General features: G+C 32.6%; 1 protein-coding gene across 1 annotated transcript; it reads left to right on the plus strand.

The window, feature by feature from the left end:
- Positions 1-1,456: 1,456 nt before the first annotated feature.
- Positions 1,457-1,942, plus strand: LOC124369447. Its single transcript, XM_046827453.1, has one exon. It carries the CDS (start codon positions 1,457-1,459, stop codon positions 1,940-1,942), a length of 486 nt encoding a protein of 161 aa, XP_046683409.1.
- The last annotated feature ends 22,299 nt before the right edge of the window (positions 1,943-24,241 follow it).

The raw sequence follows: 24,241 nt of genomic DNA on the forward strand, positions 1-24,241 counted from the left end.
ATTTTAGGTTTATCTTGTATCACTTTCAGTAATAGTATATACCCTCCAAGTCGGAATATCCAGGCTTACGTTTATTAAAATATCCTCGACATACAACCACAATATATACGGATATATGGAGTATGAGAGTGTTCTATCTGGTCCACACATATGAACAAAACTTGTTTTAATTTATACATTTCTTCATTTCTTTCCCAAAACAAAACCAGACCAATGGTTTCTGTCACAAAGTCATGATATGAGAAATTAGTTTCATTATCTACCGTTCCCGTCCCTGCACATCATCTAGCAAGTGTTTTCAATTTATTTACGAAATGTTTGTTCAAAGAATAAACATTTGTTGACAATGCAGTTTAATTTTTATCCTCTCTGGCAGAAGCTATTTTAGACGAAATTCTAAGAAAAGATGTATAAATATATAGGGGGTCCCGTAACTCTCTGTATAAAGGTAGACCACTTTATTGCACAGGACACAGACAAACATATTTTACTGTATGGACATTGGTCTCCGATATATCGTTGCCCATCTATCTGTCTGAATGTGTTTGTTATAAAAATACTAATATCTTAAAAAGTTATAAATCAAATTATACCACATTTAGCTGAAAATATTTATGAGAAAAAAAGCCAGTAATTGAAAAAAAATATCAAGAAATTATCTGTAGTATTTTCAAAATGGCGGCCATTAAATAAATCTGTTAATATTTAAAAACCAGCAATTTTTCTAAAAAAGTACAAGAATAATTGTTTGTAGAGGATTTTATCACAAATATAATGAAACTAGTTCTTACGGAATTTTATTTTTATTATTTGAATTTAATAGTAAAAAACACATTTAGATCAGATTTAATATGGTGCCTCAGTACCAGTCTGCCTCAGTGCCTGGTACCTTGCGGCCGTGCCTGAACAAGCTCCGCAGCGTAGAGGTTAGGTGATTGCGTAATATAAGTAATACGTGCATAATCTACTATATTATTGTAAAATAGAAGGAATTAAGTATGCCGGGATTGTGTAGCGTCTGTAAGAAGGATATCGGGGGAGATAGTGAATCTATAATCTGTTCTAGTAGATGCAAATGTGTGTTCCATTTACGATGTGCTGGCGTAATATCCAAGTCACTTAAAACGAGAGGAGCAAAAAAGGACTGGGTATGTAATAATTGTAAACCTAAAATATAAGTTGATGCAAGTGAGGACGGTAATAAGTCTCAACCTTTGACACAGGATATGTTGGTAAAGATTCAAAATAAATTTAAAAACGATGTTGTTGCTGAGCTCAAGAACTATAGTAAGCTGTTTGAAGATTTTAAAGTGTCTTTGCAAATGTTCTCAGATACCATAGACAAAACAAATGAAAATATGAAAATGCTGAATGAAAATTATATAGAGCTAAAAAAGAAAATCAACAAATTATGGCTTGCAATAAGGAATTAAAAGAAGAAGTATCTAGCTTAAAGATGAGATTGAGACAAATAAAGCAATACTCAAGGAAATCAAATATTGAGATCCAAGGCGTTCCAGTAACCAACAATGAAGACCCTGTCCTGATTGCTATTGATGTGGGAAAGTCTTTGGGTGTGGAACTGAAGACAGAAGACGTCATGGCTGCTCATCGAGTGCCTACATTCAAGCCTAGATCAATACCACCACTAATCGTCCAACTACGGGACCGCAGGCTCAAGAATACGTGCATAGCAGCTTACAAGAAAAACAGGAAGTTGACTGCTAAAGACATAAACCCATCGCTCTCAAACAACAATGTCTATGTGAATGATCACCTGACTCCGGAAACCAAGAACCTTCTCAGAGTGACCAATATAAAAGCAAGGGAAAATAACTACAAATACGTTTGGTGTAATGAAGGACAGATTTTTATGAGAAGAGAGGACGGCCAAAAGTGTATCCGAATCGAATGTGAAGAAGAGCTGTTTAAAGTAAAGTAAGTCTCTTCACCAACTGTGTATAAGGGTATTTGTAATTGTTTTTATTTTTACATTTAAATAAAAATTGTTATGATAGACAGATATAAATTAAGTAGTAATAAATAGCAATAAATGAATTTGGAGTATGAGGAAATAGGAATTTGGCCGGTCTCTTATACTCTAGATAATATTTTTCCAGACATATGTTCTGCAGGTTTTACATTTATTCTTTTGAATGTTAGATCTATAAGAAATAAATTTAACATTCTACAAGCTCAAATTAATTGTTGTAGTAAAAAATGTGATTTTATAATTTTCAGTGAAATATGGATTAAGTCAGATGAAGTAGGTTTCTATAATTTAGAAGGATATAAATTATACACAAATTGTAATGACAATTATGCTTCGGGTGGAGTGATGGTTTATGTTTCAGAAAATATAATATGTAATAGCATTCAGTGTAATATTAAAAGTGCTGACACGGTAATTTTAAATTTTTTATTGAATAACGTCAAATTTACATTAGTTTCTTTATATAGACTGCGTGACTACACAGTTAAAAACTTTTTGGAGGAATTGGAAGTTATGTTGGCTAGTTTAGGAGGAAATGTTTTGTATTTAGCCGACGGTAACATTGAAATTTTAGTACATAATTGTTATTCAAAGAGCTATTTAAATTTGATGAGTAATTATGGTCTTTCATGTTTTGTGAAACAGCCAACTAGGATAAATAATGACTCAAGAACTTGCATAGATCATGTGTTTATTAGATTTAGATATTTGGACTCTTTTAAAGTTGAAATTTGTAACCTAGGAATATCTGATCTCTGTTTGGTAGCAGTCAACTTAAATAATAATGGCCAAGAAAAAGATCATAGAGGCCCCGATGAAAGCAAATTTTGTAAATATTGAAACTGTAAAGAATTACTTGGAAAGTTCATGTTGAGATGGGGTAATTAATTCGAATGATGCTAATCTATGTATGGACAAATTTTATAATATATTAAACAAAGCAATAGAGATAGGCACCGAAAGTAGGTTAGTTCACGCAGAGACAGTAAAGCAAAAGCTAAAAGCCCTTGGATAAATAAATTTATATTAGACAAAATATAGAAAAGAAATAAGTTATACAGGATAATGTTAAATAGGCCTTATGATATGCGTTTCAAAAACTATTTTGAAAGGTTTTCTCTTAATTTAAGAAGTCAAATAGACAATACCAAACATGAGTATTGCAACAATTTACTTACTAAATACAAGGGAAATGCAGCAGAACAATGGAAAATAATTAATAACATTAATGGATGTAAAAAGAAGATGGACATTGAGAGGTTAACTTTAAATGACGGATCGACTATTGAAGAGCCGCAAGCAATCTGTGACATGATAAACAAATACTTAATTGATGTGCACGAACAGCTGATTGTTGATGGTAGTGCAGGTGGCGCGGCGGCGACGGAAGCGACGATAAGAGGTACTGGCAAGGTAATAGATACTGGAAATTGCTCACGACGCCGAAACGTTCATTCTTTGTAACTCCTGTTGATTGCGAAGAATTAAAAACTATCATCAGTAATTTAAAAAATAAACGCTCCAGTGGGTTTGATAATGTAACGGTTAACCTAGTAAAGGGATGCAAACATATTTTTTCATATGTACTTGAACATATAATTAACTGTAGTTTCCAAACAGGGGTGTTTCCAGCGATTTAAAAAAAAGTATCGTAGTTCCGATCCCTAAGAAATCAAATGCAATCAAACTTGACAACCTGAGACCAATCAGCTTGCTTTCAGTGTTTTCGAAAATATTTGAGAAGGTAATGATTAAGAAGGTTAAGGAAGTCAAGATTAGTAAACTTTTTGAACGATTTAAATTTTTTCAGTAAAAATCAGTATGGGGTTTTAGAAGGTAAAAGTACGGAGCATGCGTTATCTGCTTTTTTGGAAGCTACGTATGCAAAGATGAATGAAAAAAATAAATGCACAGCTGTTTTTGTGGATTTTCGTAAGGCCTTTGATTTGGTTGACCATAACTGTTTCCTGACCAAAATGGAAAGAATAGGAATAAGGGGAAATGCATTGAAGTGGTTTAGCCAATTTTTGATGGATCGCGAACAAACTGTGAAGTGTAGGGTATGCTTAAGCAAACCGGGAAGTATAAAAAAGGTGTACCGCAAGGATCCGTTTTATCATCTACCCTGTTTTTAATTTTCATTAACGATCATCTAAAAATTCAATTTGGAGGAAGGGTAACCGCATTTGCTGATGATGTTGCATTTTTATTTTGAAATAGGGACAGCCAGGGACTATGTAGCAGTGTAGATAAAACACTTTCGTTCTTAAATAAATGGTGCTTGGAAAATAAGATGTGTGTTAATGTTTCCAAAACAAAAGTTTTAAATTTTAGAATGAACAGGCCCCCATATGAAGAGAACCAATTTAGGTATCATTCATCAGGCTGCCAAGGTATACGTGATTGTAATTGTCAGGTGATAGAAAATGTGAATTCGTTTAAATATCTGGGGGTTATAATAGACAGAGATTTATCATGGAAGGATCACATTGAAGAGCTAACAAAGGGTTTAAAAGGGAGTATTCAGAAATTTTATTTTTTGAGAAATATATGTGATCAAGCGCTTTTAAAGACATTTTATTTTGCTGTAATAAATTCTAAATTGCAATATGGTATTCATTGTTGGGGAGGAACTTTCAAAGATTTGATCGCTAAAATAAGAACAGTACAGAATCATTATATTAGAATTATACTATTTAGGAAGAAAAGGGAATCATCTTTTAATCTATTTAGACAACTCAATATATTACCTTTACAGCATTTATATATTTTTAAAGTTCTACAGATTTCCTTTATTCGTAGTGGTAATAATGAAACCGAGTATATAATGCACGATCATGACACACGCAATAAAGTAGCCAATTTATTGAGAAGGCCGAAGGTTTCAAAATCATTAATGACAAGATCTTTTATTTTTTTAGGTGCAAAAATATTTAATGAAATACCAGCCAATTTTAAATTGTGTAGATTAATATTTAAGTTCAAAAATAAAGTAAAACAATGGCTTTTTAATTCTGAGGACACATCACAGTTAATAAAAATTATGAAGTAGACTGACTAGTATGTTTTGGAAATTCCATATTGAATGTTAAAGTAGTAATTTTAAGTAATATTGGAAGTATACAGTTTGCAGTTAAAATAAAGATAGAGATATATGCTATATATAATTTAGATGATATAATTATGTTACTTTTTGTTTTTCAGATGTTTGGTGAAGTTTAATTGTTGGTTATTGCTGTTATATTGTTTTTCACAATTTTGTCAAAATGTTACTGAGATGGAAATTTTTGCTGTTCATGCAAACTTTCTTACGACTTTTGTGTATTATCAGTTACTAGCATTTTTTATGAATAAAATTTAGCCTTCTTTTGTTTAATAATATAATATATATTCTTTAGTATTTTATATTAACTTAAGAAATGTATACAATGTTTTGTACAAGACTGAACAAGATTTTTTACAAGATGCTGCACAGGCTCGCACGCACTATTTACTATATTATTAAGGTAGACTCTAAGATCTGTACTTTTTATGTATTGCTAAACCATCGCAACTGGATAAAGATATGGATTAGTATTTTCAAATAAGTAGTTTATAATTTCAGGGTAATTGTGTAATTATTTATTGAAAATAAATCATTATTTCATATGACAGACACGGCCCATATTGCGGTTCTCAGCGAATAGCGAACAATATAAAACCTGAATAGACGGCAGCTTTAAAAAAACATCATGTATTGTTACAGTAAACGTGCTTAGGATTTACATAATTTTGGTTTCATCATGTTTGTACAAAATCCTATAAAAACTATTATCCTTGTAATGCTTGAGAAAAACTACTGTTTGTAAGATATTCAAAGTTCAACAGTTTTAATTGCCCTGATTTTAAAAATACCTAACATAATTTCTTGATATTTTTTCCAATAAATAGCTTTTAAATTGCCTTTATTAATCTGTCACAAAGTTTTAACTGAATAAAATTAAATAAATTTTAATTTTAATTGAAATAAAATTTATTAAAATAAATTTTAATTGAAATAAATTATTGTTGGGGAATGTTCTTATCCGGAACAAGTTCCGGTCCATCAGATCATTCTAACAAAACAGTTCTTGGAAACTTCTCATTTGCCTATGATTTGTCAGTTGTGTCTCCTGTTTATATTCTAAATGTTAAGCATTACAAAATATTAATTTCTCAGCATGAATCTTATGAATATCCGAATGGACGCACCTTCTGTAAATAAAACGCACAAAGAACATTTCATTGAGCTTGTGACGTAGCTTAATATATTAGGTAGAACATTATAACTATTAATTTTTTAGCTATTATTACATTATCTTATGGTTTTTATAAATTGAATCAATTATTTACGTATATAATCCAATATAGTCTTAGGTAACAAATTATGGAACAAAAAGTGCTATTTTATTATGCTTTTATTATGAGAAAGAATTTCTTATCGGCAACCTATGTATAGTTTTCATTTATTTTCCTTCTTTCTCTCACATGTTGTCACGTGTAAATCGCACTTATCACTAATGGAATGTGGGGTTTAGTTCATAAGATTGGAAAATCATGTTTATATTGGAAACTCGCATAATATTCTGGTGAGACCAACACTTTAAGTGTCAATACAACTAGGTTTAATTAAGTTAATAATTTGCTGTAAGCTACATCTAGTGTTATGAACAAGGTGTTATATTGTAAACCTGCACCGGCCAATAAATTGATTTGTTGCAACTGGCAATATGCAATGAACCTTTATTTAATTAATTATTAAATGCAACTAACAATATGTATTTAGTATGGGTATATTGATTTAATGGCAGAGCAAATAAATATTTCTTCCATAAATAAATAAAATACATTTTGAAGATCAATCAAAAAATAAATCTTTATTGTACTACTTTTTAACACATTATTAAGTAATTAATTTTTAAAATATCAACTCAAAGTTTTCAATCTATTTTATTTGTTGTTATCATAATACCTGTATTGAATATATAACCAACTTTTAAAGTATAATATCATAATATAATCGTGTATGGTATGAAGGGGTCGAGGGAAAAAAAGGGGATAAGTCCATGTTTTTTCAAATTAGAGATATCAATGCCACTTTATTCTTAGGTAGCAAATACACAGTTTTATGATGATTTCTTGTGCAATAAACGCGACCCAGTCCACCAGAAAAAAATAAATAAATAATTACGCTCAGGGCAAAGAAAGGGATCAGTCCACGGTCTAAGGGCAAAGAAAAGAGATCAGTCCATGAAACGAGCTACGAAGTTGCAATAAAGGGATCAGTCCTCGCGCTCATTTGGATTTCCCATGGTCCTCTGCGCCACAAACTGGTTGGGACTTGTCTTTTTATGGACAATATTCTTAGTTTGTTGCTTGCTTTCTTGCAGAACAGTTTGATAAGATAATTATTGTGTGAATTTCAATTAGTATATTTCCTTATGGTGTTGTGAAGTGTTTTTTTTCAATTCAGATTTTGTTTTTGTATAGTGATTGTGTTGAGTGAAGTGTTGGTAGGTTATATAAGTACAAAATTATAAGTATAGTGACATGGAAAACATTGATGTTGATGAAGGTAATAGGGTGAGTAGGGGAAGTAGAAAAAGAAAAGCCTTTGGAAGAATTTCTGATGTAATGAAAAAAATTAACTTATCGAGTCATGAGTTAGGAGAAGACTGCCATTGTAGGTTAAAATGTTTTGAGAGAGTGCCAGACGATGCAAAAAAATCAGTCCTAAATGCCTTTAACTTGATGGCTATCTCTGACGAACAAGACTCCTACTTATCCGGGCTAATCTCTGTTGTACCTGTTGCTCGTCGACGGAATAGGAAACCTGAAGAAGAGGCAAGAAAAAATGAAGCTACTTACAAGTACAGAGTAAGGGGGCGAATTGAAGGTGAAACAAAGAGTATGATGTATGTAAAAAGGCGTTTGTGTCATTTCATGGAATAGGTAAAAAAGAGAGTTGAGCGTATTGTTGCTGCATTAAAAGACACTGGATTCAGCACCAAAAAATAGAAGAGGAAAACATGAGAACCGCCCACATAAAATTAGTGATGAAGTTTTAGACAAGATTCGCACTCATATTACGTCATTCTCATCTAGAAACTCTCACTATGGGCTGAGGGACACCAAAAAAGTTTACCTTGACCAAAACCTCAATGTTACAAAAATGCACAGATTTTTCCAAGAGAAAAACCCCCAAGTTAAAGTATCTTTTGACAAGTATAATGAGATTTTTTTTGCAAAAGAGTTCAACATTGGATTTTGGATATCCACGTATAGACACTTGGCTCGGCTTGCGATGAGCTAAACTCAAAAGTTAGGTCCATTTAATTGGAAATAAATAATTGTAGTGATTTAAATCAAAGAGATGAGCTACAAAAAGAAGTAGGGAAAATACAAACTGAACTAACTTTGCACAAAAGAAAAGCAGATGCTTTTTTATAATAGGAAAAGAGCTGTGACAAAGATGTGTAGAAAAAGTCCACAAGAAGAAGCAATTTGTATTGATTTTGGACGCAACCTGCCCATCCCAAATGTCTCGACGAATGACGTTTATTATAAGCGACAATTGTCTTTGTATGTTTTTAAACATAACAATCTTGTCAACAGGTGAATCAATATTTTACTTGTTTACTGAAGCAGCAGGGAAAAAAGGAAGCGATGATGTTTGCTCTCTTTACACGACTTTCTTTACAATCACTTATCAATGAATGTAAAAAAGCTTCACATATTCTCCGGTGCCTGTGGAGGCCAAAATAAGAATATTTTACAATGTTTCAGATTTATTCACTACCTTGTACATTTTGAGAAGCGGTTTACAAGTGTCACAGTAACATACCCTATTCGTGGTCACAGTTACCTCAACTGCGACAGGCACATGGCTCTTCTAAAACCCTAAAGCGTGGTTGGAAACACAAAAAGATTGCAAGAACATTTTGAGGCAGCTAGAAGGAAACCAACTCCGTTCGTTGTAAACTCCATTGATCCAATCGATGACCAAAATCCAGCTACAAAGTGTATTTTTATGAGTTGGACCAAAACATCTCGAATCATTTTATGCAAAGAGAGAATTCAAAATTAGGCCAATAAGGGAGATTATGTTTGATGATAAGAGCTTTGAAAACATGTTTTATCGGCACACATATCATGGAGCTTGGGAATCTACAGGAATAATAAAGAGGAATCAATCAAAGAATCTTGCAGCTGAATTCACACTGCCTGAGGCTAGCCACAATGGTGAGTTACTATTTTAATACAATATTTTGTATTTCTTTGTATCCTAGATAAATGATGTAACTAAACTAAATTCTGTAAACGGCCTTTGAAGTTTTAAAATTTAAAATTAAATTGTCAATAATATAAACATTAAAAAACTACTCCATAATTTTAAAGCACTTAGGAGGTATGTGCTATGTTTCAGGGCCACTTCCCATAAGTGCGGCTAAGTATGCTGACCTGCAGCACTTATTAAAGTTTTGTGGTCCAGAGGCACAGGACATATTCAGGAAGTTGAAATATAAGTAAAAGTGAAAAAAAAACTTCTTTAGGATGTTTTCTTTTTTAAATGTATCTTATTTTATAATAATGTAAACAATAAAATTAATTTCTGCTTTGAAAGTGCATGGTCTAGTCATTTATGAACAACGAACTGGGGAATGAAAGAGATAAGTCCGTTGTACATATCCCCTTATTTCCCCCAGTATATGTAAAATATTTCATAAATACTTAAACAAAAAAGTATTTAACAAAGATTTTATGCACTTTTTTTTTGCGCAAGTATAATGTTTCATATAACTTATAAACATAAAAAACCGGCTTTAACTCTTTATTTTACGTTGAAAACAGTTGTGTACTTAGGTTTAGATATCGTAAACTGCTGTTCCTGAAAAATTTTCAAAAGTGGACTTATCTCTTTCTTCCCCCGACCCCTTCATATGCTAATGCCGATTTGTGATAAATAATATATTTTATAGTTATCGTATTTTCTGACTATTTCATCAAGTTAAACAAAATACTAATGCTGCCTGGCTAATAATATTAAATGTAACGAGGCTCAAAACCAGCCTCAAAACAGAGCTAAATGTTGCGAAGTTTGTAAGAACTAACTCGCACTGGCTTAATTTTTTTAACTAACTAACATATGTCTGATACATTAATTATATTTTAACTGGATATGTGTAGCAACTGAATCCTATACATACAAAGAACAGAAATAGAATATCAGATACAAATTAATTAGATTCTCATTGGCCTGTTAACCCAATATTATCGATTAAGTGTCTTTCAAAACACTAAGCTCAGAACAAAACAGGCTTTTGTTCTACTCACGGACAGTGTCCCTAACGCGTTTCCTGAAATGCCTGTATTCTATAGTAACAGAATGAAATTTGTAAAAAAATCGCTGGCAGTGTCAAACTTCCAGTATGAAAATACATAGTCTATAGTAACTGCTTAACCAGTCTTCAGCTTTTACCTATGTAGTAGGAACAAGAAGTGTTAATGAAAAAACAGTAAAAACCTTGACAGCGGTGAAACCACATAAACATTGACTCATATTGTAAAGGCATTGAGGATTTATATAATGCCCAAATATTAATTAAATGAAATTTACTATATCTGAAAAGAAACGCGAAGTGGTTAAAGGAATCACTCTTAAATCTGAATGTTATTTCATACATTTAATTTTGTAATTTTGTTTCGTACTGTTTCGTACCGATGTGTTTTCACTGACTTTTTATAATCAGCAAATTATGACATAAATTTATAACACAATAAATAAAACTAAAATGAATTCGTCGTCTTTATGTTTATGAATTATTTAAGTTCTACTATTGTTCTTTGTTGGTGAAATAGTTAACTTACCACTCACTTAATTTTTTAATTAATTTTTTTTATTATTTTTTATAAATAGTAATCAGTGAAACCATTGGTTAGTAGAGTGAAACGCCGCCAACCGCATCAAAATACGACCATCCAGTCAGAAATGGCAGCGCATAATGTACTTCACAATGTGTACCTAAAACAACCCGCCATTTCTGATTGGATAAACCTTTTGAGATGCGGTTTGGGGCATTCAACTCTACTAAGTGAGGTCTTTCAAATGAGGTATCACTCGACCCATGCTTTAATTTAAGATTCCCATGTTTTCCTCTGTGGGCCGTCCCCCCATGGTTGGCATGTCATGGTAATAGCAAGGAAAAATAGTTTACATAGCCATATGACACTGTGCAAAGTTTAAAGATGCTATCTGCTATGGTTTGTAAAATATTAAGCCGTACCCAGACTTTTAAAACACCTTGTGTATATATATATAAATATATATATATATATATATATATATATATATATATATAATTTCAATAAATATTGAATCGCAAAAAGTACTTGCTCCGCCGGGACTCGAACCCGGATCTCTCACTTGCCGGGTGAACGTGCTACCATTACACCACAGAGCCCCCACTTTTTACGATTCAATTATTTTGTATTTGGCCGTTTCTTTCACATATGTGTTTAAATAACCAAACTAACATATGATCGGAAGACCAAATACCTGTCAAATGACTTCTGTTTACATTCATTAAATTTGTATAAGTGGCAATAGAATAATTTTATTTCAATAAATATTGAATCGCAAAAAGTAAATATAATATATATAGTAAAGTAAATAAAAGTCGTTTGACAGGTATTTGGTCTTCCGATCATATGTTAGTTTGCTTATTTAAACGCATATGTGACAGATACGGCCAAATACAAAATAAATGAATCGGAAAAATTAAGCGCTCTGTGGTGTAATGGTAGCACATTCACCCGGCAAGTGAGAGATCCGGGTTCGACTCCCGGCGGAGCAAGTAATTTTTGCGATTCAATGTTTATTGAAATTATATATATATATATATATATTTGTGTTGTGTATGTACACACATATACAGGGTGTTCACAAAAGTGTATCATAACCTTCAGTAGCTGATAATAATTATGATTTTTTTAATATCTGTAAAAAAGGGCGAGAAATTTGTCATTTAGCCGCGAGCCGAAGTTTTGTACTTTTTATTTTTTTAAATAGTCTCTAGTTCTAGCTAAGTTACAGATACCAAACTTTTCACAAAGCTTGTGAAATATAAGATTAAAATAATAATTGTGTGATTAGCTCTAATGTTTACAAAATGGTGCCTGTTAAACGTTTTTAAAATCCAATAAAAATATTTTAGTTGTTTACCCTTTACAGGATAGAAATATTTTACAGAATAAATAGAAAATACAGAATTTTAAAGGACAATCCATTATACATACGTGTGTGTAGGTGTGTGTGTGTGTGTGTGTGTGTGTGTGTGTGTGTGTGTGTGTGTGTGTGTGTGTGTGTGTGTGTGTGTGTGTGTGTGTGTGTGTGTACGTGTGCTCACCTGCGCGTTTGGGTTTATCCATAGATGAGAAACATAACTGGAGTTATGATATCATTTTTTTTTTTACTAAGAGTTATTTTGCAAGTTCTTTTAGCCCGGTATGAGTACTTTTATTTTATTTATGAGTACCTGTTATGTATTTTTACATTATTAAGGGGACTGTTACAGCCTATCTTAGTCCATATACACTTAATGCAGGTTTCTAAAATAATGAGTCATGATAGAGCTTTAATTTTTTTTGTGTCTTTTAAAGCACACCTTTTTATAGTTCGTGACCAACCAAAATTACAATTTATCATATTTTAGTATTAAAAAACTAATTTTAAAAAATTCACCTTTTTAAAACTAAAAAAATTTCAAAATATATTTTATTTCTAAAATAATACTTTTTATCTTGTAAAACCCTTTGGTCAGCACCTAGATTATAGTACAAAGTACAAGTGGTAAAAATTTGAGAGGTCTAAGTTCATAAATGGCTGAGAAAACTTGCATCTAAATAGAAAAAAAACCAACTTACGGGAATCGAAGAAAATACCTTTAACTACCATAGCCTAGTAGTTTCCTTAGCTGTAGGATGTATTATCTGGGTCTTCACTTTGTGTAAACATGTCTTCAAGGCGTTTTCTTTTCAAAGCTCTCTTGTTCCTTATTTTCTTTTCTAATTCTTGAACTTTCTTGTCCTCTTCCTTCACTCGCACTATTTCTAGGCGCTGCATCGCTTTTTACAAAATTTTTCCCTGGACGTAGGTTTAATGCTTCCAAAACTTGTAATTTACTAGAAAAGCCGTCATTAAAGCTACAAACTGCAGAGTAAAACGCCAAATTTAAGGGTAGGCAGAGTTACAAAAGTTCTTTTTGGTATTAGGGACCAAATGACACTATTCAATGACTCATTTTGGTTTTGAGTTTTCCCTTTCAAACATCGCTCCAACAGTTTGGTTTCTGAAAGGTCTTTGAATATGGGTTTTATAAAACTCATAACACACTCAGGGATGTGAAAATGTTTATCATGGTCATACATTTCATTGGTCAGTAAACTCAGGTTATATTTACACCATGTCTCATTGTCTTTAGGGCATAGCTGATGAGTAGGTTTATCATTTGATGACATCGTGTGAAAGTACACTGCCCATATTGCCTTTCTCATCTCTTCAACATTCTGCACATTTCGCCTTATGGCCAGGCCATAATAGGTCTGCAGTTTTTGAATATTAGGCTCACTTAGCCTACCCTGCCCATCTAATCCCTTGCCATCCTCAAGTTTTACTTTACCCGAGACAGATTTTAATTTTAAAAGCCGCTTTCCCCATCCTCTTTTGACAGTAGTAACAATAATAGTAACCTGAAATATAGATGCTAGACAGTATAGCCAACATAAAAAGTTAAATACAGCTAAACAATGAAATATATGAAAGTGTTAGCTAGTGGAACATAACTGATGTTCAGTTAGTGTCGAAAAATGACATGCAAGGGTTTCAATAATATTTTTTTTACCAACTTATAGTAATCATAGGAAAAAACTAATTACTGCAATGAAATCAGTACATTCCAAAGAAAAATAAGGAAAACTAAAAAAAAAATATTATTTTATTTATTTTTTTGGGTAACAGTCCCCTTACCTGCATTATTTACATCATATTGCGGGGTACTTATACTAGTTATATTAATATTTAATTGCCGGATAATTCTATTATGAGGTGACGAAACGTCACGTCACATCACGTCACGGCAGGTCACGTCAGGTCATGTCATGTAACGGAGTGTTTGTTGGCTATATGGAAGTATCGGCAGCACCGTTCGGGAGGATGCACAGAGTATAACTGTATACAGCATGTACAATTAGGGATTTAAACAATGTAAAAATCTGAAATATAATAGGACCATTTTTATGTGTAAATGTCTCAGTCTAAAGTGTACGGCGGTTATCGCAAGGTAATCGCGTCCAGCAACGTCGAGCGTCGCTATTCCTCGAGTGAGTGACTGAGCGATCCTGCCACAAGTAATTGATGTGCAAACTGGATGAAAGATGTTACTGAATGCACGAATTATACAGTTAAAAATGTTAGAATAATAGGCGATAATAATTATTTTATTTTATTGAAACAAATTAAATTTAATTTGATAACGTACATTTCAAAACTAATACGTATCCAATGAATACAAGACCATAAACAGCTTCATTGGTATTTAAAATCATATTCCCAGCAGCACGACATAAACTCGGCTTCACAATTGGACAGTTGACACTTTGAGAAACTCATGAAGCCCATTAATCAAGATTACTTTTAGAACGTGTCAAAACGTCAACGACACAGTTCCGCGTTGTTGCGTGTTGCACTGCCTCTAACGCTGATATCGTCAATTGAAATGTATTATTCATTCATTATATATATATATATATATATATATATATATATATATATATATATATACCTTGTAAGGTTTTACAGTCTCTGCAATTATTATTGATATCTAGAAAACTCACTGTGATATTTTGACGTCATATCATGTCACATGATAAAATAAATGTTCATCGGTCCATGCTCGGTTCGGCACAAGAGTTATATGTTACTGATATGCAATAATGAAATTAAATGAAATTCACTACAGTCCGAGTTCTATGAAGTTAAAAAACTCAGTCTCCCAAAAAACTCTATAAACTGATTATATTATAGCTTTTACATTCGATTATCTCAACTCCTTAGCTGCTTTAGTTTACCTGCGAGACATGCAACAATGAGAAAGGTCTGTTTCATTGTCAGCAGAGATAGTAGACAGAATCTCTAGACATAATTTAACAGGACAGCTTCAATATCTTCTACCCATTGCCAGGCGCAATAATTACAAATACTCTGTAACAAAAATATGATATCTTGGATATAGTATAATATAAACTATCATATCGCTTCATTGAAAATCTTATCGCATAAATTCTATTCTATTCCACCACAATCAATTTTCTGCACGATTAATGTATTCTATTTTCTGCAAGTATTCTATATGAATAAATAATATTTCATAATACTACATACTTTATGGAATTTTTGACGTAAAATATTTAGGTTAATATCTTATTTGCTGAGCCTGTATTACGTTGCACAGAATTTCATTTTTCACCTATAGCAAAGACTATGTTCATACGCTAATGTGTGCGTCAATGCTTTATTCAAGATTATGCACTTTGTATTTAGTGAACAAAGAACACATGGTATAAGGTGGAGTGTTATTAGACTATAGACAAACATATGTATGTGTTTGAATTTAATTTAACATATGTAAAATTTTCTATAACTCCTTGTAATAAAATACAGTTGTATAACATTTTGCCAATTTATATTATAAATTATCCGCACCAGAGGACACAATAATATCGGCAATTGTCTAGAAAGAAGCTGCAGGCGCTACTTCAAGATTAAAGTAGGTGCTGCAGAGCATTTGGCGTATTTGGTAGAACACAACGTACTCGGTACGATAATTTTCTCAGTAGTCAGACGTTTCGATGGTTGACCTATTAACTTCTTGGTATAATTTTTCAACAGTATAATTTGTAAATGACCATTAGTCATAACACTTATTTAACGAATTTTAATTTTATTATAGTGTTTATTGTATCTAAATGTATTGCTATAACATTTTACGAGTATTTTTCAATAGCATTGACCTGAACGCTTTCAAAATAAAATACTCAGCCGTCCAGGGTTGTACGGACAGTATACAAGAGTTTATGACATACTGTACGTTCAAACATACATATTGATTTCGAAATGTGTTGGAAAGACGGTAAAGAGGTCCTGTACAAATATATCGATAAGAATCTGACCTCAATGTTTGACGTGAACAGAGCTGGTCTTTTCCTACAAGTTTGAATGGTGATATACAATTACTGAAACTGTACAACTGCGGTCCAACTGTTGAATGCGAACCATTCAATTTCTCTCTATCTCACTCTATCAACTCCTGCCCACGTCACGTTTCTCTCTTTATGCTGTGCGTACACTCCAGAGGGTAAATAGTCATTCATGATACGAAACAAAATTGTTTTCATATATTGAAGAGTACAAGTTTTCGCTTCTTTTACTATCTAACCGTTAAGCGTTAACGTAATCGAGTGGTCAACGCTCACTAGCTGAAAATTGTCACGGAGAAGTCTGTACGGGTGGCTCTGCGTGCTATATTGAACCTTCCTGGACGTCGTTGAATGGAACTCATATTTAATAGGTGTATGTTATAAGTCTATATAGTGTAAGTCTCCCAATATCGGCTTCCTTGTTAACTATAAACACACATTTATTGACCTATGGCTCGTTTCAGTAACGTCATTGTCTTGGACGACCTGGACTCAGACCTAACTGGACCTACTACCACAACCAAACATACTTGTCTACATTCTTTCAATCTTGTAACCTAACGTTACTTACTCTTCAACTAACGCACTATACCACTACATCCGACAACTGGCTGGACATCATTCCTGTGCATCGTTTGAAACACCACAAACAACTTCATGTCCAGTAACTTTCCAGAGGTGATCTCATCTTTTGTGCCTATAAACTGCAAACTCCAAAATGTACGTCAAAAACAACGCTTATCGAAAATACAGGTACATAGATTATGCTGCTCGTCTATACAGAGCTAATTTAACTGCTCTGTCCTGGAATGAACACTTGTTTTTCTGTTTTGTTTTAACTTTAACTATTTGGAAAAGTATATAAATATTTAGTAAAATTAAGTTAAAATAAAAATGTTATCATAAACACATTGGGTTAAAGAAGTTTGTTTTGATACACATATTTAGGAACCCCTTTCCATACTACAAACTATACAGTTACATAACTATACAGTTACACAGCTAAGATCGTACGGAAAAGGATTTTAAATTATTTCAACACATATTCGATAAAACCTTGAAACAAAAAGTATTGTTATTCATTGATACCTTATTTGTCACTGTATGTCGAGACCACTTTATCAGTCGTAAAGTTTAATCAGTTAGCATTCTCTTTTATCTCGTTCTAGATTTTAATTTCTGACTGAACTGTAACATGCAGCAAAGCTCAACAATAGACTTTTTACACTAACGGGAAATGTGCATAACGTTGAATAAATCTATCCCTTTGAGCCAAGAAGGAAAAACAAATATCATTAGCATTTTACTTACAGCGGCACAATATGTTTTGAATATGCATTGATTTGCACCAAAATTGGCAAGTAGTATTAATCAAAACGTAACCAAATGTTTTGGAAAAGGCAAATGAATAACGCAAACTATTGTATCTAGACTACAAGAAACTTCTCATAAGAATATATGGCGTTTGAATGCAAACTGGTCCTGATTTGTTTACGCATTCGTTCTTTTTATAAAGTTTAAATAAGATTTCCAGAAGATATTTCACCTAATATCTCAAATTGAAAACACAGAGAAATATAAATACGTCATCATATAATGAAAGTAAATAAATATTACCTTTAATATTTATTTAGGTATTTATTCGTACTTTATACTTACAGGTACTTCACTTTTGTACTTCTAAATCTTACTGCAGCTTAGAAATACTGTGTTATTTGTATATGGGTTACTGTGAAAATCTTACTCGACAAAATATATCCCAATGCATAGTAATTATTGTATCTACAGAATTCAAATATTGAAGTACTGGAGTTTATGTACATTAATTTAAAACACATTAGTTGCTTGTTTCACTATTGATCAGTCGATGCTTTCCTTACAGTGGACGTTAAAACAACTGTTATAAAATTAATTAATCTTCTATTGACTACTTCTATGTAGATAGTATATGGCTAAAAATCCTTATCACTATACCAGAAGTTAGAAACCTCCACCCACCCTTTAGATTATCGTTAGAAATATTTTACTTTATAAACCATATCTACTTAAATATTTAAAGAAGATCTACGATCTTTTTATTATTTATTTCACTTATATTAAATCGTCCAAATATAAGTCTGTGTTATACAGTTTTCTAACCTTGTTATTTTTATGGACATTCACAAGTTTGGGAATGGAAATCATTATATAATTTTTGCTGTTTATCATTTCGTTTTGTATGATTTGGTAAAATCTGCACTCATCAGTTGCAGCAAAATTACGAAGAATTGTAAACATTTTTGTAGTTTTTTTTTTATATGCTGAATCATAAAAATAGCCACATATCGAAATGATTAATGTGGCTAATGGATTAACATTTTAGAGAATTGTTTACTGCAATTAAATAAATTTTCCCGACTACTAACTAACATACCTATGAAATGTAAATATTTTGGAAATACAGTATGTATCTAATATCAATTTTATTTTGGTATATTTTCTAATTCGAAATACTTATAAATAACTTATTAGAATAAACATTATAATTATTTGATATGATTCTTCAAATTTTGTTTTTGTTTCCTGATATTAAAATTAGAATTAAAATTCTAACTATAATTAAAAAACCTCTTTTATACTTGAAATGCTACCGAGCATGGAAAATAATTGTTGCAATTATGCATAATATATTTTAATAATTTTTATAACTTTTCGTGTATTTTGCATTACTAATTTTGTATTTAATTCTATGAAAATTGGACTTTGTATAAATAAATAAATATTACTTTTAATTAAAAATGTATTATTAGGATATCTATACCAAATTATATTTTTAGCTTTCAGTTGTAAGCATAGCTGAGTGTATTAAGTAAGAAAAAATTATGTGTTGAAAAGTTTTTTAGTTTATTAAACCAAAACGTTGAAAAATTTCCAATTATTATATCAACGCGTACAGTCAGTGATTAAGTGTGTTTTGAGGCCACTGATGAAAATAATTCCAGGTAGTAAACACAACGTTTACATTCAGCGGGAAAATTTTATAGGATTGTATATAAATCTTATAACAACATACCAATGTTCTTTCCCAAGTTTTATGTTTTTACGAATATAATCATGTTTTTATTCGGTGTATTAACATTAAAATTTTTTAATTTGAGCCTTGGAGTGCAAAGAGACCTACCTTGTTTAAGGCATTTATATTGTTGCTTTGATAAATACCCCAGAGTTAATTCTAGAAGTAAATATGAAAAGAAACCCGTTTTAGCCTCACACGTACAGTCATCATGTTGTTCAGTAATTGGAAAAAAGTTTTTAACTCTTTACAAATTTAAAAATACTGGTTTGTAACATTATAGGAAGATTTTTCAGAGTAAATAACTTGCTAAATAGTATATTGCAAAATAATAAAATGAATGGACCTTACATTTAAAGATTAGAATCTACATTCCATTCTTGTTGCCGATATTATAGAATAAATACAATTAAGTTCGTTCTCACAAATGCTTATGGTTTTAAAAGAGATTTAAATTACGTTTAACATTTCAAAACTTGTGAGTCGACCTACTTACATACGAATTGTGACATTCCATGTGTTTAATTATATATTAAAATGTTAATTATTTTGTGTTGAAATCGCCTAGTAATACTGGTATATGCGTAGAATAATACTGTATACTCCGTAATCCGTTTCAATTCTCCTAGATGAATTACTATTAATAACTATTCCATAATAAACACTTTTACGAAACACCCTCATATATATTGTTGTTAAGACGCTATTTTCTATATGCAAATGAGTCACAGCCTAACATATCCAACTGCTAATTTGCCCAGAGCGGTTAGGCAAACCAACCTTGGTTAGGAGGTTGTTAATTGTTAACGGAGGATCATGGGCTTTAACTTAATCCTGGTAATTACTTTGTCCAATTAAAGCAATATTCCTTCATGTAAGCAAATTTATACGGAAAATAAAATTGTTGAGTCTGCTTCATAGTGCGTTGCCTAACTGATGTAAAAGTAAAAAGATATTATAAGTGAATTTAGATTCGAAATATAGTTATTAAGATCAAACAAGGCATATATGTCAAGGGTTTATTAAATATAAAGTCTCTCTAAAGCTTAAAACAATCTTACTTATCATACTAAATACGAGGTTGCCTTCTCTGATCCATTAGTTTAAAAGCTTTTAAATATATTTACTGACAGATTGACTCTGAAAATCCTATCTTTTCTTATTTCAGTCTAGTACAAAATTTATGGACCTTAAAAATAGTTTTCCATTAGAATAAAAGTCTCTACCAGTTAAGGAGTGCTGCCTCTGACAGTATTTTATTTTACAGTATTTTATTTTACAGTATTTTTTAACAAAGACCGCATTACTTAAAGATAAAACCACGTCACCTATATAAATGACGAGAGTGAATAGAGTACTTGATAGGATAGCATGGTTAAACTAAAAAAATTCCTCAGTTCGACAGAAAGCTTTATCTTGTTTTAAGCCCCCGTGGGTACAGTTCCATACCATCCACTATGACGCCATGTTTCTCAAACCCATTACTGAACATAGCACAATTGTTCAAGTTGTCCAGTTGGTTAAGCTTCAGCCAATTACGATAAAGCTGCTCGCCCTCAATTCTCCTATACAAACGACTTCATATTATTGGTAGCTTCGAGCTAATACCTATTTACTGAATGTGGATCTCTAACGGCCGAAATATTAAAAATAGATAATAGAGTAAGTAATGTATCGACGCGATGTGAACCAGAAGACTTTAACTTTCGTAATAACAATGGCCGTGTAAGCTTAGGAATTAATAAAAATAAAGTTACCTTGCTAACAACAATATTTAAATGGTTATATAAAACAATGGTTTTAGATAAAATGAACTATTAATTGTTTTAAAATAATATCAAAAGTTAAAAAGTAAAAGAAATTCTCAGGGTATATTTGTAAATTATATATATATATATATATATATATATATATATATATATATATATATATATATATATATTGTATCTTCTGCCAATCTAACAACTCATATTATATACACTGAGTAATGAGTCAGAGCTTGGATAGGTCAGACCGCTTATGAGTTGCTCAGGTACCAGTGTGAATTGTCAGAGTTTAATATTCCCGTAATTCCGTTGAAAAGTTTAAATCTGTGTTTTTTTTCGGTAAAGTTTCTTTTTATTGTTTAGTTTAACTATTTCATACTTAAGTCTCAATTATCTTTTTAATTACTTCTTATTAATTTTCACCATGTCTAAGTGTGGTGTCAGCGATGTCAAAATAACTCAGGACAAGGTGTAGTGTCTGCATAGTTTAACTTTTATGGCACTTGTTGCTGGTTTAGAGCTCATATCGAGTGTGTTGTCGCTGATAAACTGCCGAGGAGGTGTACTTCGTGTACAGCAACCAGGAGGAAAAGTATGAGACTTGATGTCCAGTCCAGCGGGCATCACTTTGGAGGATCTCATTACAGCGGTGATCAAGATCGAGAAGTTGCAGGAAACGGGTCAAGAGGACATTGGAATCTCTGAACGAGAAGAACTTGCGTATACTTGTTGAACCCAACGGCAAGTACTAATAATTGAAAACTTAATACTGGAAAATGTTCAATTAATGAAGACTGCTTATCCACGACATTCCATAAGAGATGACAGAAGAGGTGGTGGTTGCAGTGAAACAATTCAACAAGGCGTTAGACATGCCTGTAACTGACAATATGGTCGACGCTTGTCACCGATTGAAAAGAAGATTAGTGAAGGGCCTGTTGACCCAGTGACCAGCTACCGGCCATCATCGTCAGGTTTGTGAGGTGCCTAAAGAAAGAGAAATTGCTCTGGAAGAGGCATGTTATGAGCAACTTGTCAACATGCCACATGAATTTGACCATAGATAAGCCCATCTTCAACAACTAGAGCATTACCGTGCAGGAGGAAGCTGTTCGTTAAAGTCAAGAAGGTGAGGAAATCTTCAGGTATCTCTGGGTGCGCATCGTCAAGATATTTCTTCGCCGAGATATCAAAATATTGTAATAATCGATCATGATAGTATTTAACTATAAAATAACTTAGTTTTTTAAATATGTATTTTTGTAAAAGTCTACGTGAATCATTAAATTGATGTAAGTTATAGAAGGTTTGTTTTTGTTTGAGTTTTCTTAATCTTCATCTTATGGCTAATAGTTATATATACATACATACACACATTTTTATATATATATATATATATATATATATATATATATATATATATATATATATCGGTACAATTTCAAATAAAAAGGAAAAGAGTTAATGAGTTTTAAAATTAAATATTAAATTATTCTTAGTGTAAGGTTTTATTTGAATGGACAATTATTTGGGAGCTTCCAGTTTTTAAAATTTTACGAATATTTTTCTTAGAAGTAATTAAAGTCAGTTTTATTTAACTGAACACTATAATGCTAAACGAAAGTATAATGCTAATTATAGATGTGGCGGTGTTAATATTTATATGCATAATAAGATTGAGCTTATTGTTAGCTCTACCATAAATTTGATAACAGGTGATGTTTTAAAAGCCGACATTGAATTCATGAGTTAAGTTTTTACTGCTTTTTTGAAAGCAGTAACAATTTACGTACTTAATAAAATATATAAGAGATTAAGTGGACAGAGAACTGTTAAATCCAACTTAGGCTTTATAAATAAAAACATTTTTCAGTTGTATATTGGATACAATAATATAAATGTATTGGAATACACCAACATCGAATATAGTTATAATTGATTAATGGCTAAGAACATATTTAAAAGTTTAGTCCCATTGCTGTATTACAGGTCGTATCATCCTTTCCGTAAGTATTTTGTTACCTCCTACATGTTTCCACCTGCTGTAACTCGAAGCTCCCATTCAAATAGAATGGCTCATCGACTCTCTTTACCTAACCATGTCCCTCTATCCATACCACCATGTCTATGTGCTATCCATAACCCTGGGATCCATGAATTGGCTTATCGGGTTGCGTCACAAAGTAACTCTTCTTCCTGCAACCGTACGTAAAATAGCTAGCTATTCATACAAGCATATTCATCAGTAATACAGAGCTACAGCCTAAAACGGGACTTAACCTATCCTACAACTAACACAGACAGAAATATGGTCCTTTGTGCTGACATCAATTTCCTCCTAATTACTGAATCCAACACCGCATCTCTCCAGAGCTCACCCCAATGCCTTAGTCTAGCAAGTACCATTCCTTTCATTACCAATGTCACCATCCCTATTCAGAACCAGAGGGGACTTAAAACCTCCCCTCCGCCGGTGCCGTTCAAGGCTGTTAGTGGCACCGGATCGTCGTCCGGATCCTGAAAGAGGAAAGAGGAGGTAGATCTGGCAATGGAGGTGACCAACCCGGAAACACCTCAAGCTACGAAAGAAGGAATTCCTCCCAGCAAGAGCCCTCTTCGTGCGGCATTCGGTCTGCAAATGCTTCGACAGCAGCATGATGACGATGCCAGCGAAGAGGAGGACCTGTCACTGAACAAAATGAAATCTCTTTTGAAGGAGATGGCCAAGGCTCTCCTTACTCAGAGGAACGTGAACAAGGCGATAAAGGATGGAATTCCGAAACTCGATAATTTCCTTGGTGAAATCGAGGAATGCCGGAACATCAGGCTGAAGTCGGTGAAGCAGGAGCGCGACATCATGAACCGTGTCATATCTGATTCGCCCCAAGCTCAAGCTCATCTGGTTGAGTCTCAGACCCAAGCCAGAAAGCGAGCAAAGCGGCAGAGAGGTTCTTCGTCGGGAAGCCCTGATCTTAGGGAATTGGATCCAGCGCCGAATCCAGTCTTCTTCTCTGCTTCCACGCAGACTGAGGACGTTCCGGCTGCTGCTTTAGTTCCTGCTCTGGTAGGGGTTCCTAGACCAGCAGCTGCTCTAATCCCAGCGTCAATCCCATTGACACCTCTCAACTCGTAGGGGCCCGCCCCGCAAACACCTCTGGG

Source organism: Homalodisca vitripennis, chromosome X (assembly GCF_021130785.1).
Source record: "Homalodisca vitripennis isolate AUS2020 chromosome X, UT_GWSS_2.1, whole genome shotgun sequence".
NCBI classification, from domain to species: Eukaryota; Metazoa; Arthropoda; class Insecta; order Hemiptera; family Cicadellidae; genus Homalodisca; species Homalodisca vitripennis.

What these genes read in the sequence shown, in the direction of transcription:
- LOC124369447 (XM_046827453.1), top strand. Translation starts at nt 1,457, where the DNA reads ATGAGATTGAGACAAATAAAGCAATACTCAAGGAAATCAAATATTGAG.